The sequence below is a fragment of the Salvelinus namaycush genome, chromosome 21 (assembly GCF_016432855.1).
Source record: "Salvelinus namaycush isolate Seneca chromosome 21, SaNama_1.0, whole genome shotgun sequence".
Taxonomy (NCBI): Eukaryota; Metazoa; Chordata; class Actinopteri; order Salmoniformes; family Salmonidae; genus Salvelinus; species Salvelinus namaycush.
The window spans coordinates 37,072,100-37,088,120 of record NC_052327.1 but is presented as its reverse complement, the minus strand read 5'-3'; the positions used below and the strand labels follow the sequence as shown (position 1 = coordinate 37,088,120).

Sequence of the window (16,021 nt, the reverse complement as noted above, 5' to 3'; positions counted from 1 at the left end):
GCCGCCGTTCCATCATACTCCCGTGGGAGCGCCAGCCGAAGAGCCCCGGAGCCGGATGCGGTAGCAGGAACAGGAGGTGCTGGAGGAGGGGGTGCTGGAGATGAGGTGGGACGACCGCCGAGCACCGCCCGAACAGGCAGGGGAGCCAACTTCGGCGGAAGTCGTGACAAACTTGCCAAAACTATAGTTTGTTGACAATAAATTTGTGGAGTGGTTGAAAAACAAGTTTATATGACTCCAACCTAAGTGTATGTAAACTTCCGACTTCAACTGTATAAGTGATTGTCAGTTGGATATGCGTTCTGCAAGGTTTTGTATATCTTACATACCGTATCATATGAGTATCATTTTCTGACTCAAATAGAATTCTCTGAAGATTGCTCTGATGTCCAAAAGATTTCAGATCTACATTTTGTGACATACAATTTTTAAGTTGTATGTATTTGAAAATGTCTATGTTGGTCAGTCCAAAATTGCTTATTAATTCTGTCATGGAAATAATTGTATGTCCTATTACCAAGTCATTTACAGTTTCTATGCCTTTAGTTTACCATGTGGGCCAATTCTGTGAATAAGGACAAAGATTGTTCCATAGGGGTGTTTGGAGGGAGTGATATTGGTTCTTGTAGAATTTTTTTCATTTTCTTCCATATTGTTATAATGTTCTTAACTGTGAAGTTAATGCTCTTAGCGTTGTCCTTTTAAAATAGACACAAAAAGATTCTGGGGATGAGCATGCGCATCTTCAATATGTACCCATTGTTCCTCTTTAGTGAATTGAATCTGTCTCAAGTAAAAGCCTTAGGTAGCGAGTTGATCCAATTCCAAGTCTGGAAGGTTTAAAACACCCTCAGACTTAGAGACGTAAAACGTTCCTTTTTATTCTATGAGTTTATTTGCCCATCTAGAGTCTGTTATGGCCGAGTATACTTTTCAAAGAATGTCTTCGGTGTGGTAATTGCTATTATATAAAAAAATATATAAAAACTTTGGGAGCTGTTCCATTCTGAAGAAGTTTATTCTACCTGTAAGATTTATGGGAAGATTGTTCCATTTAATTAGATCTGCTTTCATGTTGAGGAGTAATGGAATAAAGTTATCTTTATATATTTGTTGTTTGTTGTCACTTAAGTCTTTCTATTTTTGTTGTCCAATGATTGTTGATAGATCATGAGTTATTCTTTTATCTTTTTCCTATTGCCATTATTACATTTTTTTCAAAATACCTTTTAAATCTCAGTTTAAAGTATTCTGAAAATATTTGTAATATTAGTCAGGTATATCAGGGGATCGTCGGCTAATAATTTCAGTTTATATTCATGTTTACCAATACTGATACCTGTTACGTGATTGCTTAATCAAAATGAATGCTTAATTCAATATGTAATACAAATCTCCAAATGTATTTTAGTTAGGTTTTTACAGCACTATTAAATGCTCCAGTGGTGGTAGTGGTTATTAAAGCATTGGGCCAGTAACCGAAAGGTTGCTAGATCGAATCCACGAGCCGACAATGTAAACATCTGTTGTTCAACCCTTGAGCAAGCACTGTTCCTAGGCTGTCATTGTAAATAAGAATTTGTTCTTAACTGACTTGCATAGTAAAAAAAAGTAGAGAACTTTACAGACCATGAGGGGTCTTGTTGCACTACAGTACATGACATGATAGGGGTCCAACGGACACAGAATTTCCAGGCACAGAGCCGAAATTGAAATGAATAATATTGAAAGTATACTTATAAAATTCCCCTCAATGTAAAGTTTAAGCTCAAATAATGCAACAAAATCTTATAAAAATAAAGTTTCTCTGCGGGACAAGGATTGTCCCAACTTTCAAGAATACCTGAGCTAATTTCCTGCAATTCTACACGTTTTGACATGAGGCTGAGAGAAAATGTTGCAGTTTTAAAGCTAATTTGCTGTAATTCTAACATGTTTTTCATGACTTATAACATGTTCATATGCTATCTATGGGGCCCGAGCTCCAGGTGACCCCAAGCCACACCCTGCGGGGGCTGTGGGGGTGTGTGCTACGCCAGTGCTCCTAGTACGAGTGAGAACCTGAAGTGTTTGTTGTCATTCAACGAGAGACGACTAGATTTCATGCAAATTATTTCACTCGAGAAATACTGCACCAATAATCTAACCTAGATGTAAAATTGCACAACTAAGACTTCCTCGGCAAAAAGGTCAAAATGTATGGCCGATTTCTTGATTTATTTGACTATTTTGAGGAAGTGTTTCTGTCTCTGTTGTTGCTAGGTTGGCCAAGCGGGACAAACAGCAGTAAAATTAACGCTTTTTTACACGTTTTACAACGAACGTCTTTAGGGTGTACGAGAGCACAGACGATCGCTTTGCCTAGTAGAGTTCTGAGGACACATTAACTGTATGATGAAGCCCGATAACACTGTGTCCTCTCCCCCTGGTCAGGCCACAGTAGAGTCCAGCATGCCTCAGGGCCTGACTTTCAGAGCTTGTGTGTGTGTTAGTAGTACACAGTATATATAACGCTGTCTCCTCTCTCTCTCCAGTAGAGTATCATGCCTCGGAGTCCTACATCCAGTGAGGAGGAGATGGCCCAGAGTTTCTCTGACGGCTCTGGAGGTTTTGAGACAGACAGCTCAAAGGAGGAGCCTGGCCATGGAGGACCTGGAGGGGAAAGGGCTAGCAGGACAGACAGGAGGGCAGAGAGGGACAGGGCTGCCCGTAGGGAGTCACTGGAATTCTGTGTGGTTATCCCTGACCTGCAGCAATCTGTGAGTACACACGTATCTCGTTGTACACTGTTTTCTTATCATACTGCAGGTGTATGCTACACTGTAAAACATAATTTTATTGTTTCAACCAGTTATTATTAAGTAATTGGTTCCATAGCCTTTTTTTTGTTTACTCAACTTTTCGATCCAAATGTTACCTGAACCCAAAAAATATAGTTGGCCCAACTTAGATAAAACTTGAGAAAACTTAGGCAAAAATTCAGTGAATTTTAAATTATGTGTTTGCTTAACTCATATGTTTATTCAAACATAATTATTATTTGGTCATCTTACCTAAAAAAAAAGCTGTGGAACTAGTTACGCACACACACAGCTTTTAACATGCAATGTTTCCAACATACTTATTTAACCCACGTTGAGCATTTAAACAGTAATTCATTTTCAACGTGTCCTCACAACCTCCTGGTCTCATGGCATTCCGATGTTCCTGCTATGTCTCAATTATCAGTTAATCTGACTAGTCTCTCATCATTGATATGCTTCACTTATTTCAGCAACAAAAAAAAAATCTGTATAGTTGTCTGTTGGTGGGGCATATAACTCTGTTTAAATGTTACTCCTTGATCACTATGATAAAAAACATCATTTTTCTTGAGTGTATTTTTAACAGAGCTGAGATTTACTTTGAAGTGCAAAGTGTAGGAATACAGGTGAAATCAGTCATTGACACACACACGGTGACGTAGCAGGAAGACTGGAATGCTGTGAACCAAGAGGTTGTGAGTTCAAATCCCAGGTGAGGACATATGAATTACTGTATAAATGAGCATGTGCAATGTGTATCAAATATGTATGCTGAAAACGTTGTATGTAAAAAGCACTCTAACTAGTTCAACAACCTTTTTAGGTGGATTAATTTATGAGACAATTTGAGCAAACATCATTTTAAGTTGACTGAATTTTTGCCTATGTTGATGAACTAAAATAAGGCTGTGGAACCAGTTACTTAATAATAATTAGTTGAAATAACTCAAAGTTTATAAAAAATTGTTTACAGTGCACCTAAATCGACTTTAAAGCCAAACCATAACTACCTTTCACTTTTCAACTGTGTGGTCATCCCTGATCCTTTTTTAAAACATATTAGTCATTTAGCAGAAGCTCTTATCTAGAACGACATACACTCAGTGCATCAGTGCTAGTGAGAGTAGATGAAAAGACAAGTACAATAGTCTGTACAATAGCTACAACATAGTTTACCCAATGCTTTGCTCTAGGCTCCAAAACCAGTAGTTCTACTGCACTGAAAATAATTGGGGTGCTGCGCGCTGGTTGGAATTATGACATAGTTGTTACTGCAGTTTGTTACTGCATTTTGCTTATGTGAAAGACTGTAAAGCAAAAAGCTGTAAGAATTTTTTTGATCATAGCAATTGTGGAATATGTGGCATGTTTGCCCCAGCCTAGCAGCATAAAGTCAATGTGAAAGAGTGAGCTACAATAGCTATGCACTGTATGTTGTACAAGCTAAATGTCACACTGTTCTCAGCCAAGCAGTTTGATAGACGTGAATGAGGGAGGAAAAAACAGCTATTGGAAATCGGTGGCGAGGTTATTCTGCCACAGAAATACATAGTTGCTAGTTGAGAAGTGCTGCTGTTTTTAAATACCTTATCACAAAAGAACATGCACCCTCAAATAAATCAATAACAAAAATGATTTTCTGGATAACAGGCGTAACGTTCTGCTATAATCCTTACTAATTGATTGAACTAATTCCAGTTATTGTTTTTTCCACCACTAATACTGTGTAGCGGGCACCTCTGCCAAACAACTTTATGAGTATGAAATGTCCTGCTTCTGTAGAGGAAAGGGATAGCTAATTACTGAAACAGAATATTGCTAGGAGACATTTCCATGCTGTTTTATACTGTGATTCCTAATCTTTTCTACTGTAAATAAAAGCTTATTTATTCACAGACACTGGTAGCTTGGCAAGGAGACGTGAGCTATTGTTTCTCCATCTGTTAGCACCTGCTGCCAGAATGTTAAATCTGCATGTGTGTTTTGTGTTTGTTAGTTTTGGAACCCAACACTAAATGTGTTGTCTAATGTTTTGGAGCAGAAATGTTTGTTTTAAACCCAACACTAAATGTGTTGTCTAATGTTTTGGAGCAGAAATGTTTGTTTTAAACCCAACACTAAATGTGTTGTCTAATGTTTTGGAGCAAAAGTGTATGTTTAAACTCCAGGTTTGATATGTTTGTATAATCTCTGAATGTTTTGTATTTGTGTTGCAGCAGAAATGTATGAGGTTTAAAACTGACACCACTGTGTGCAGAGATGGGCAGTATTTATGTTACATATATTTGAAATACATATTTGAATTACTTCTGAGTATTTTGTCATTTGAATTACACCAGGTTGAACTATAACTCCAATCTATTTTGTATTTTCAAAATACTGTCATTTGTATTTTCAAAATACTGTCATTTGTATTTTCAAAATACTGTCATTTGTATTTTCAAAATACTTTTCCATTCAATGTTTTATAGCAGTTCAGATTTTGTGCCCCCCTTTCACCCTGCATTGGTATCAGAAGTCTGATAGCACTATGGCATGATAGAGCGTCTGCTAAATGAACAAAATATAAATATATATGTAAAAATGTTGATAAATAATGTACTTGATACGGTTGTGATATGAATGCACTAATTGTAAGTCGCTCTGGATAAGAATGTCTGCTAAATGAGTAAAATGTAAATGTAAAAACAAACAATTGCAAAGCATGCTGAGTATTATTCTAATGAGCTCTGCCCTGAAACAAGGCCAATAATAATACCCATTGTGCTTTGCAGTTCATTCTGGTTTTTTAATTTTCACATATACATTTACATGTTCATCATTTAGCAGACACTCTTTTCCAGAGTGACTTGCTCAACTAAAGTAGATAAACAGCAACATATTACAGTCCTTTTTGTAACCGGTACTGAGAACATTGTTGCTATTCAGGCTGTCTACTTGCAAATGTCATTTTTTATTTTAAATACAAAATGCATGTATTTTGATTAAATACTTTACAGATTACAAGATTATTTTGATACATTCATCTTCATGGTATTTTGACATTTTTGGCTATCCCTGATTGTGTGTGTGTTTTGGAGCAGAAGTGTATGAGGTTTAAGCCCGAGGCCACAGTGTGGGTTGCTAAGCAGCAGGTCCTGTGTACACTGACCCAGACTTTGAGGGACGTGCTGAACTACGGCCTCTTCCAGCCTGCTGTTGAGGGCCGAGAGTCCGGCTTCCTGGATGAGGAGTGTCCCCTTAAAGACTACCCCACTCCCACCAACACTAAGGGGATCCCCACTCTGGAGGTACAGGAACCATTCAGTTCTCCATCCACCAGGTCCAGCACTAACCCTAACCCACCGTACCCTAACCCTAACCCACCGTACCCTAACCCTAACCCACCGTACCCTAACCCTAACCCTCAGACTCCCCCACCCACCACCAGCAAAGTGATCCCCGGTGGTGCAGTAACAGTTCTGCTCCATAAGTCTGTATGCTCAAATCACTGATTTCTCCACAACACACAGTACCTTCGTCAGACTAGCACATTTTGATCCAAGAGTGGATCTTCGTCACGTCACAGAGAGGCATTCTTGGCTCAAAATGTTATACTAGCCTATAAAGTATGTGGTGGAGCAATCATTTGTGCATCGCATGCCCTACTTCATTTCTCCAGTACTGCTCAATCACGCAGGTCCAGTCCTCCCTCCTGTATTGTCAAACATACGTTACCGATTGCTACAAAACATACCTTATTAGGCTAGCACGACGTTGCTGTGGATTGTGTGTGCAGGCCCTGTCTACTTCATTTGACATGCTGATGTATACCACCCAGGGCTGCTGTAGCCCACCCAGGGGTGCCGTATACCACCCAGGGCTGTTGTATACCACCCTGGGCTGCTGTAGCCCACCCCATCCTACAGAAGCACTTCTCCTGTTTGATCATTATCAAAGAATCTCATCTGGAAGAATTCAGCCACTTAATGAATGATCAAGGGACTGCATCACAATAATAAGTCTTTGTTTTCCAAACAGCTCAGCTGAATTGTGATGAGGCAGCATAGCTGGAAACTCCCTCTTGGCTCTCCCTGGCTCTGTTCTTTGTTCTATATCTCCTCAGTCAGGGGGGTCCCCTGGTATCGCTAGTACTTGACTGAAGTTTTAATTACTGGCTGCCTGGGCGATCTTCTCCGGTAGTGGTACACCTTACTTAGTATTAAATATATAGATCATCATTAGCTTTGCTGCCAGATGGGTATGATAGTGACTGGTTGTTTAATCAGGATCATTGGGAGATGACTAGAAGTGCCGTGTCGTTGACTTTCATTAAATGTGAAGACTGTATATTATCAAATCAATTCTCTATGTGTAATTTAATTACGCGATTAAACTAATCATGTAACTTTAATTAACTAGGAAGTCGGGGCACCACGGGAACATGTTGTTTATAGAGTTTCAATTTCCCAAATATAACTCAAAACAGTCGCTTATTAATGAATTTGACCTCATCAGTCTAATTACTGAACGTCGCAAACCCTTGGATATCTACACGAACCCTAGCATAGAATCATGAATCAGCGATATACAAATTGGCTTAATTATTTATTTACTAACTAACTTAATCAATAACAAAATTACATAAACACACACAAATAGTTCATACATTGGTTACTACATGATAGAAAGAAAAATCCCCTAGCGGACGAAACCGATATGACGGCTTGGTAGACAAAGGGAAGGGGATAGGGACCAAGAGCGGGAAACTCATAGAGGATTACTACACTCATAGAAATGGCTAATACTTTGAACATGAACAACAGCTTATTCGAAAATAAATTGCAATTAACATATTTACGAGTGTCTGCCTTTGTTGTCCCTCTCAACGATTGCCGGTCTGTCTGCTGGATGATCTAAATGTTCTTAGATCGGATGCTTTTACAAGACTTAAGTATTTAAACAGCTGCAGTCTGAATAATTGTTCTTTAGTTGGTAGATGTCTTTGCCATTTCAACGTGGGAATGATCTCCACGTTCTCTGCTCTTGTCCTTTGGTAGAGTTGTACGTACATTCCACACTATTTAGATGTAAACCTCATAGTTGAGAAGTGTACACAACCAAATACACAGTAATGTGTGTCTCCTGTCCTTCATGACATCACCAAATGAAACACACTCGACATGACTGTCCCTTAAGTGTCCACCGACAATTCCCACATTCTCAAAAATATAAATATTGTTTAATTCTCCCATTTTGTGGATTAGGAGTTTTGGCAAGGAGAATGCCTTTGTTCTCCATAGGCTCTCTCCCGCCATACTGAGAGTTTCTACCAGGAATTTATGACCGTTGTAAAACCTGATGTGGGAGAGAAAGTGAGAGATGGGGGAGCCACGATATACACCCAAAAGGGCTACGTCATGACAGAAGTCATGACAAGTATTACACTACATCATAATGTATTATAATTTTTTGGCTTTAAGTAAAGTGTTGCAGGAACTTTTCTTCTTCCATTTGCAGTTCCGTTACAAGAGCCGGGTCTATCAACAGCCCAATGTGAACGAGAAGCAGATCGCCAAAATCCACACGCAGGTGAGAAAAATAAATGAAGGGCTTTATATTTATTTTTCGCTTCTTTCAGGTTGTACAATAGATTCATTATATTCATTTAAATGAATGTGAATATCAACGGCTGGTGTAAGTTGTTGCATTGGAATGGGTGGAAGCTATACCTTGGACAGTTATACCCTGTATCTGCCATTTCTGTAACCATGTTGAAAAGGTCAATGTGAAAAGGAAATGTCAAGGCCAGTAGAGTTATTACAGTCGTGTGGAAAAATATATTATTAAGGGAGCTTGTTTTTGATATATTCATTATATTATGAGTGAAAGAACATTTCAGGTCCTCTCCCTGTAATGCTGATAGAATTAATGCCCTATTAATCTACAAGCTGAATATAAAGTGTGAATTATTGAGTGTAGAATTTCCATGGGCTCACTATTCAGCAGGTACGTATTTAACATGATTCAGTATTTGATTGAGACAGACAGACAGCTGAGTCCAGGACAATTCCCATCAATGTCCTCCTTCTGGATCAAACAGGAATGCCATACTAAATCATTTACCCATCGAATTCCCTTCACGCTGTTTTCCCTGGTCTTTCAAGTTCACTGTGTGTGTGTGTGTGTGTGTGTGTGTGTGTGTGTGTGTGTGTGTGTGTGTGTGTGTGTGCGCACGCAAGCCTGTGTGTGTGGTGTGTGTGTGCGCACGCAAGCCTGTGTGTGTGGTGTGTGTGTGTTGGAGTTCAAAGTGTAACTGCTTATACAGTATGTGCACTGGCTGGCGTAAGTCCCCCTGCAGTGTCTCTGTCCTGCCTGAAGGCTGCAGACAAGCCTCTCTCCCTCACTGCCTGCCGCTGTTCAGCTCAGCTCAGCTCTGGGACCTGCTCTCTTAACTATTTATAAGTGGCCTCGAAAGCAGCATGTGTCCCTGGATCAGTCCTTGGGAAAGCACCATGAGAGGAACAGCAGTGGAGAGACCTGAGGAACCATCACGTGACACCCATACTGTACCAACCTCAAATCAAATCAAATGTTTTTTGTCCATCCGCCGAATACAACCGCTGTAGACTTTACCATGAAATACTTGCATACGAGCCCTTAACCAACAATGCAGAGTTAAAACATATAAATAAAATAGTAACAGAAGAGGATACACAAGATTGGAGCTATATACAGGGAGTACCAGATCAATCTGGAGCTATATACAGGGTACCAGTACCAGATCAATGTGGAGCTATATACAGGGAGTACCAGTACCAGATCAATGTGGAGCTATATACAGGGAGTACCAGATCAATGTGGAGCTATATACAGGGAGTACCAGATCAATCTGGAGCTATATACAGGGAGTACCAGATCAATCTGGAGCTATATACAGGGAGTACCAGTACCAGATCAATGTGGAGCTATATACAGGGAGTACCAGTACCAGATCAATGTGGAGCTATATACAAGGAGTACCAGATCAATGTGGAGCTATATACAGGGAGTACCAGTACCAGATCAATGTGGAGCTATATACAGGGAGTACCAGTACCAGATCAATGTGGAGCTATATACAGGGAGTACCAGATCAATGTGGAGCTATATACAGGAAGTACCAGATCAATGTGGAGCTATATACAGGGAGTACCAGTACCAGATCAATATGGAGCTATATACAGGGAGTACCAGTACCAGATCAATATAGAGCTATATACAGGGAGTACCAGATCAATGTGGAGCTATATACAGGGAGTACCAGTACCAGATCAATGTGGAGCTATACAGGAAGTACCCGTACCAGATCGATGTGGAGCTATATACAGGGAGTACCAGATCAATGTGGAGCTATATACAGGGAGTACCAGTACCAGATCAATGTGGAGCTATACAGGAAGTACCAGTACCAGATCAATGTGGAGCTATATACAGGCAGTACCAGTACCAGATCAATATGGAGCTATATACAGGGAATACCAGTACCAGATCAATATAGAGCTATATACAGGGAGTACCAGTACCAGATCAATGTGGAGCTATATACAAGGGAGTACCAGTACCAGATCAATGTGCAGAGGTACGAGGTATTTGAGGTAGATATGTAGATGAAGGCAGGGTAAAGTGACTAGGCATCAGGATAGATAATAATAAGGCATTTAAGGTAGATATTTACATAAAGGTAGGGTAAAGTGACTAGGCATCGGGATAGATAATAATAAGGTATTTGAGGTAGATACAGTGGCTTTGCGAAAGTATTTACCCCCTTGGCATTTTACCTATTTTGTTGCCTTACAACCTGGAATTAAAATTGATTGTTTTAAATTAAAAATCCTAGTTATGACGTCATGACAAATGAGCTGTTATTGTCCCTTCAGTCACTGGTTGTGTTTCGTACAGTGCCATCTATGGATTACGTTGGGAGGTCTAGGTAATATTGTATTCATTTGCCATTGCTGTGATCTCACGTTACCATACTCCCAAATAGAAGCCTGGACCCAATGTTAACATTGCTGCAACACTAGGGTATTGTACTGTGAACATGTGCTGTGGAGGGTACTGTGTAACACATAAGAGATGCTTACGAACTGGAAGGAACAATACATACCAACATATGTGGATGGTATAAATACCCCAGCAATAGTCGTTACCAGCTGCACACTACAAAGAGCACATCCTTGTTCACCATCAAGATGACATGGCACCCTACTCTCCAAATCGCCCCTAGGGCACTGGTCAGTGCACTAAATATGGAATAGGTTATCATTTGGGACTCAGCCATGCAAAAACCAACCCCTTATACCCCAAAATAAAGACAGTGATTACAGGAGCATGTTTAAATATGGAAGAGGAGTAGTGGGTTGAGGGACAGTGGCTTGCGAAAGTTTTAACCCACCTTGGCATTTTTCCTATTTTGTTGCCTTACAACCTGGAATTAAAATTTATTTTGGGGGGGTTTGTATCATTTGATTTACACCACATGCCTTCCACTTTGATGATGCAAAATATTTTTTATTGTGAAAGAAACAAGGATTAAGACAAAAAAACGGAAAACTTGAGCGTACATAACTATTTACCCCCCCAAATTCAATACTTTGTAGAGCCACCTCTTGCAGCAATTACAGCTGCAAGTCTCTTGGGGTATGTCTCTATAAGGTTGGCACATCTAGCCACTTGGATCTTTGCCCATTCTTCAAGGCAAAACTGCTCCTGCTTCAAGTTGGATGGGTTCCGCTGATGTACAGCAATCTTTAAGTCATACCACAGATTCTCAATTGGATTGAGGTCTGGGCTTTGACTAGGTCATTCCAAGACATTTAAATGTTTCCCCTTAAACCACTCAAGTGTTGCTTTAGCAGTATGCTTAGGGTCATTGTCCTGCTGGAAGGTGGACCTCCGTCCCAGTCTCAAATCTCTGGAAGACTGAAACAGGTTTCCCTCAAGAATTTCCCTGTATTTAGCACCATCCATCATTCCTTCAATTGTGACCAGTTGCCCAGTCCCTGCTGATGAAAAACATCCCCACAGCATGATGCTGCCACCACCATGCTTCACTGTGGGGATGGTGTTCTCAGGGTGATGAGAGGTGTTGGGTTTGCGCCAGACATAGCGTTTTCCATGATGGCCAAAAAGCTCAATTTTAGACTCATCTGACCAGAGTACCTTCTTCCATATGTTTGGAGAGTCTCCCACATGCTTTTTGGCAAACACCAAACGGGTTTGCTTATTCTTTTCTCTAAACAATGGCTTTTTTCTGGCCACACTTCAGTAAAGCCCAGCTCTGTGGAGTGTATGGCTTAAAGTGGTCTTATGGACAGATACTCCAATCTCCTCTGTGGAGCTTTGCAACTCCTTCAGGGTTATCTTTGGTCTCTTTGTTGCCTCTCCGATTAATGTCCTTCTTGCCTGGTCTGTGAGGTTTGGTGGGTGGCCCTCTCTTGGCAGGTTTGTTGTGGTGTCATATTCTTTCCAATTTTTAATATTGGATTTAATGGTGCTCCGTGGGATGTTTAATGATAGGGATGATATTTTTTATAACCCAACCCTGATCTGTTTGTAGAGCTCCTTTTGCAAGGCATTGTATGTACATGAAGGCAGGGTAAAGTGACTAGGCATCAGGGTAGATAACAATAGTTGTAAAATAAAGACCATGTAGCCGCAGCATATGATGAGTGTACATGTGTGCGTGTGTAAATGTTTATGTATCTGTGTTTGTGTTGTGTTGATCTGCATGTGTGTGTTATGTGTGTTTGTGTGCATATGTAGTATGCATGTATGTGAATATGTGTGGGGTTTGTGTGGGAGTGTCAATGTGTGTGTGTGAGTGTTTATATGGTTTAGATATATAGTCTAGTGAGTGTGTATAAGGTCAGTGCAAGATAGAGTCAGTGCAAATAGTTTGGGTACCATTAATTGACTATTTAGCAGTTTGGCTATTTAGCAGACTTATGTCTTGGGAGCAGAAGCTGTCTCGGAGCCTGTTGGTCCTTACACATCCCTCCCTCCCTCCTTCCCTCTCTCTGTTTTCTCTCTCAATTCAATTAAATTCAATTCAAGGGGCTTTATTGGCATGGGAAACATACGTTAAAATTGCCAAAGCAAGTGAAGTAGATATTATAAAAAAAGTGAAATAAACAATATAAATGAACCGTAAACATTACACTCACAGAAGTTCCATATGAATAAAGACATTACAAATATCATATTATGTATATATAAAGTGTTGTAACGATGTGCAAATGGTTAAAGAACAAAAGGGAAAATAAATAAAAATAAATATAGGTTGTATTTACAATGGAGTTTGTTCTTCACTGGTTGCCCTTTTCTTGTGGCAACAGGTCACAAATATTGCTGCTGTGATGGCACACTGGTATTTCACTCAGTAGTTATGGGAGTTTATCAAAATCGGGTTTGTTTTCAAATTCTTTGTGGATCCGTGTAATCTGAGGAAAATATGTGTCTCTAATATGGTTATACATTTGGCATGAGGCTAGGAAGTGCAGCTCAGTGCAGCTCTAATATGGTCATACTGTCATGTCTGCTCCTGCTCTTCCCTGCCCGCTGCCCTGCATCACGCATTCCTGCCATCAATTACGCACACCTGCATTCCCTTGTCACGCGCTTCAGCAATATTGGACTCACCTGGACTCCCTTATCATCTGTTTATTACCTCCCCTATATTTGTCAGTTTCCCTGCTCTGTTCCCTGCTGATGCATTGATTGTTTTTTGTCTTTGTTTTCTTGTATGCTGACGCTGTTCCTGTCTCGTTCCATGTCCGTTCCTTATTAAATATTTGACTCCCCGTACCTGCTTCGTCTCTCCAGCGTCATCATATGTGACAGAACGCAGAAGCCATCACACGAAGCATCGGGGAGTACTGGCGTTCCAGTTTGTATGGTGGCATCGGCTCTGGGTCGCCACCGATGGAACTGGGGGTGCCTAGCCAGCTCGTCGGGCTTTCACGCCCTGTGAAAGGTTCACGCCCCTCTCACGCCCTGTGAGAGGTTTCCTTGCCTCGGTTGGCTCTGCGGCTTTCCATCCCACGTCACTCTCCATCGGATCATCGGGATCCCTCGCTGCAGCAGGATCAACAGGAATCTTGCCTCAGTCAGATTGTCTGGCTTCCATGCCTCAGCCGGCTCTCCAGGCTCACGCTCTCACGCTCCTGCCGGTTCGTTGGGCTCCCACACCCCAACCGGCTTGCCTAGCGCCCATGTCTAGGCCGGTTCGCCCAGGTGGGACGCCAGGTGGCGCCCCTAGAGGGAAGGCAGGTGTGCGTAATTGATGGCAGGATTGCGTGATGCAGGGCAGCCTGGCGCCCTCAAGTGCCGGGGGGGGAGAGTGGGAGCAGACGTGACAGTACCCCCCCCCCCACCGGCACTTGAGGGCGCCAGGCTGCCCTGCATCACGCATTCCTGCCATCAATTACGCACACCTGCCTTCCCTCGTCACGCACTTCAGCAATATTGGACTTATCATCTGTTTATTACCTCCCCTATATTTGTCAGTTTCCCTGCTCTGTTCCCTGCTGATGCATTGATTGTTTTTGTCTTTGTTTTCTTGTATGCTGACGCTGTTTATGTCTCGTTCCATGTCCGTTCCTTATTAAATGTGTGACTCCCCATACCTGCTTCGTCTCTCCAGCGTCATCACATGTGACACATACATTTGGCAGGAGGTCTCTCTCTCTATCTGATTGAATCTCTCTCTCTCTCATAGCTTGTCTTCTCTTGAGAGCCAGGTCTGCCAATGGCATCCTCTATCAATATCAAGGCCATGCTCACTGAGTCTGTACATAGTCAAAGCTTTCCTTAATTTTGGGTCAGTCACAGTGGTCTGGTATTCTGCCTCTGTGTACTCTCTGCTTAGGGCCAAATAACATTCCAGTTTGCTCAGTTTTTTTGTTGATTCTTTACAATGCTTCAAGTAATTATGTTTTTGTTTTCTCATGATTTGGTTGGGTCTAATTGTGTTGCTGTCTTGGGTCTCTGTGTTGTCTGTTTGTGTTTGTGAACAGAGTCCCTGTACCAGCTGGCTGAGGATAATTTTCTCCAGGTTCACCTCTCTGTAGTTGAGGGCTTAGTTATTATTCAGATTCAGATTGTTTAATAGTCATATAAACAGGGTTTCAGGTGTGATTGTAGGGTACAGTGAAACTCTTAGGCTTTGAGCTCCAACATGCTCCAACATGCTCCAACATGCTCCAACATGCTCCAACATACTCCAACATGCTCCAACATGCTCCAACATGCTCCAACATGCTCCAACATACTCCAACATACTCCAACATGCTCCAACATGCTCCAACATACTCCAACATGCTCCAACATGCTCCAACATGCTCCAAGTGAAATAAAATAATGAAAATGGTAATAAAAAACAACAATAGAAATAGCACTGTATAATAATAACAACTGTGGCAGTGATGAATAAATAGTGAAATAAAAAGAGTACAAATTATTATTTAAAAAATCTATAATATACATATTATCAACTGCAACAGTGATGAATGAGTAAAGGTATGTTGAGGGGGGTCCATAGGGGATGAATCAAGTAAGGTAAGTGTCTGTTGAGGGGGTGTGGGGGTGTCCATAGGGGGAGCGGCAGGGGAGAGGAGGGAGCAGATAGCTGACTAGTGGTGGCTATTCAGCAGCCTGGTGGTCTGAAGGTAGAAACTATTGGCCAGTCTTTCAGTTTTTGCCATGATGCTCCTGTACTGCCTGCGTCTGAGTGACTGAAGTGGGGAGAACAGGGCATGGCTTGGGTGGCTGGGGTCCCTGATGATCTTCTTGGACTTCCTGTGACACCTGTTGTTGTAGGTGTTCTGTAGTGTAGGAAGTGTGCACCCAATGGTGCGTTTGGCTGCACGTGTCCCTCTCTGAAGAGCCTTGCGGTCCATGGCGTGATACAGCCTGACAGTATGCTCTCGATGGTGCTCCTTTAGAACACTGTGAGGGGCCCTCTAGGACAGGCCAAATTTCTTCAGCATCCTGAGGTTGAAGAGTCGCTGTCATGCCTTCTTCACTACGGTGTCCTTGTGGCTAGACCATTTCAGCTTCTCTGAGAAGTGTACGCCGAGGAATTTGAAATTATTGACCGTCTCAACTGCAGCCCTGTTGACGAGGATGGGGATGTGTCCAGCCTGGTTCCTCCTGAAGTCCACAATCAGCTCCTTTGATTTGCTAACATTGTGAGA

At 41.4% G+C, this 16,021-nt stretch overlaps 1 protein-coding gene across 1 annotated transcript in view; it reads left to right on the top strand.

Annotated features, from left to right (window-relative positions):
* The first annotated feature begins 2,543 nt into the window (after positions 1-2,543).
* Positions 2,544-16,021, top strand: part of LOC120066718 (SH3 and multiple ankyrin repeat domains protein 2-like) — a 159,908-nt gene continuing 146,430 nt past the window's right edge. Inside the window, exons 1-3 of the mRNA XM_039018180.1 lie at positions 2,544-2,759; positions 5,888-6,094; positions 8,304-8,375. Coding sequence (XP_038874108.1) covers positions 2,544-2,759; positions 5,888-6,094; positions 8,304-8,375 — 495 coding nt within the window. The remainder of the gene's footprint in view (positions 2,760-5,887; positions 6,095-8,303; positions 8,376-16,021) is intronic.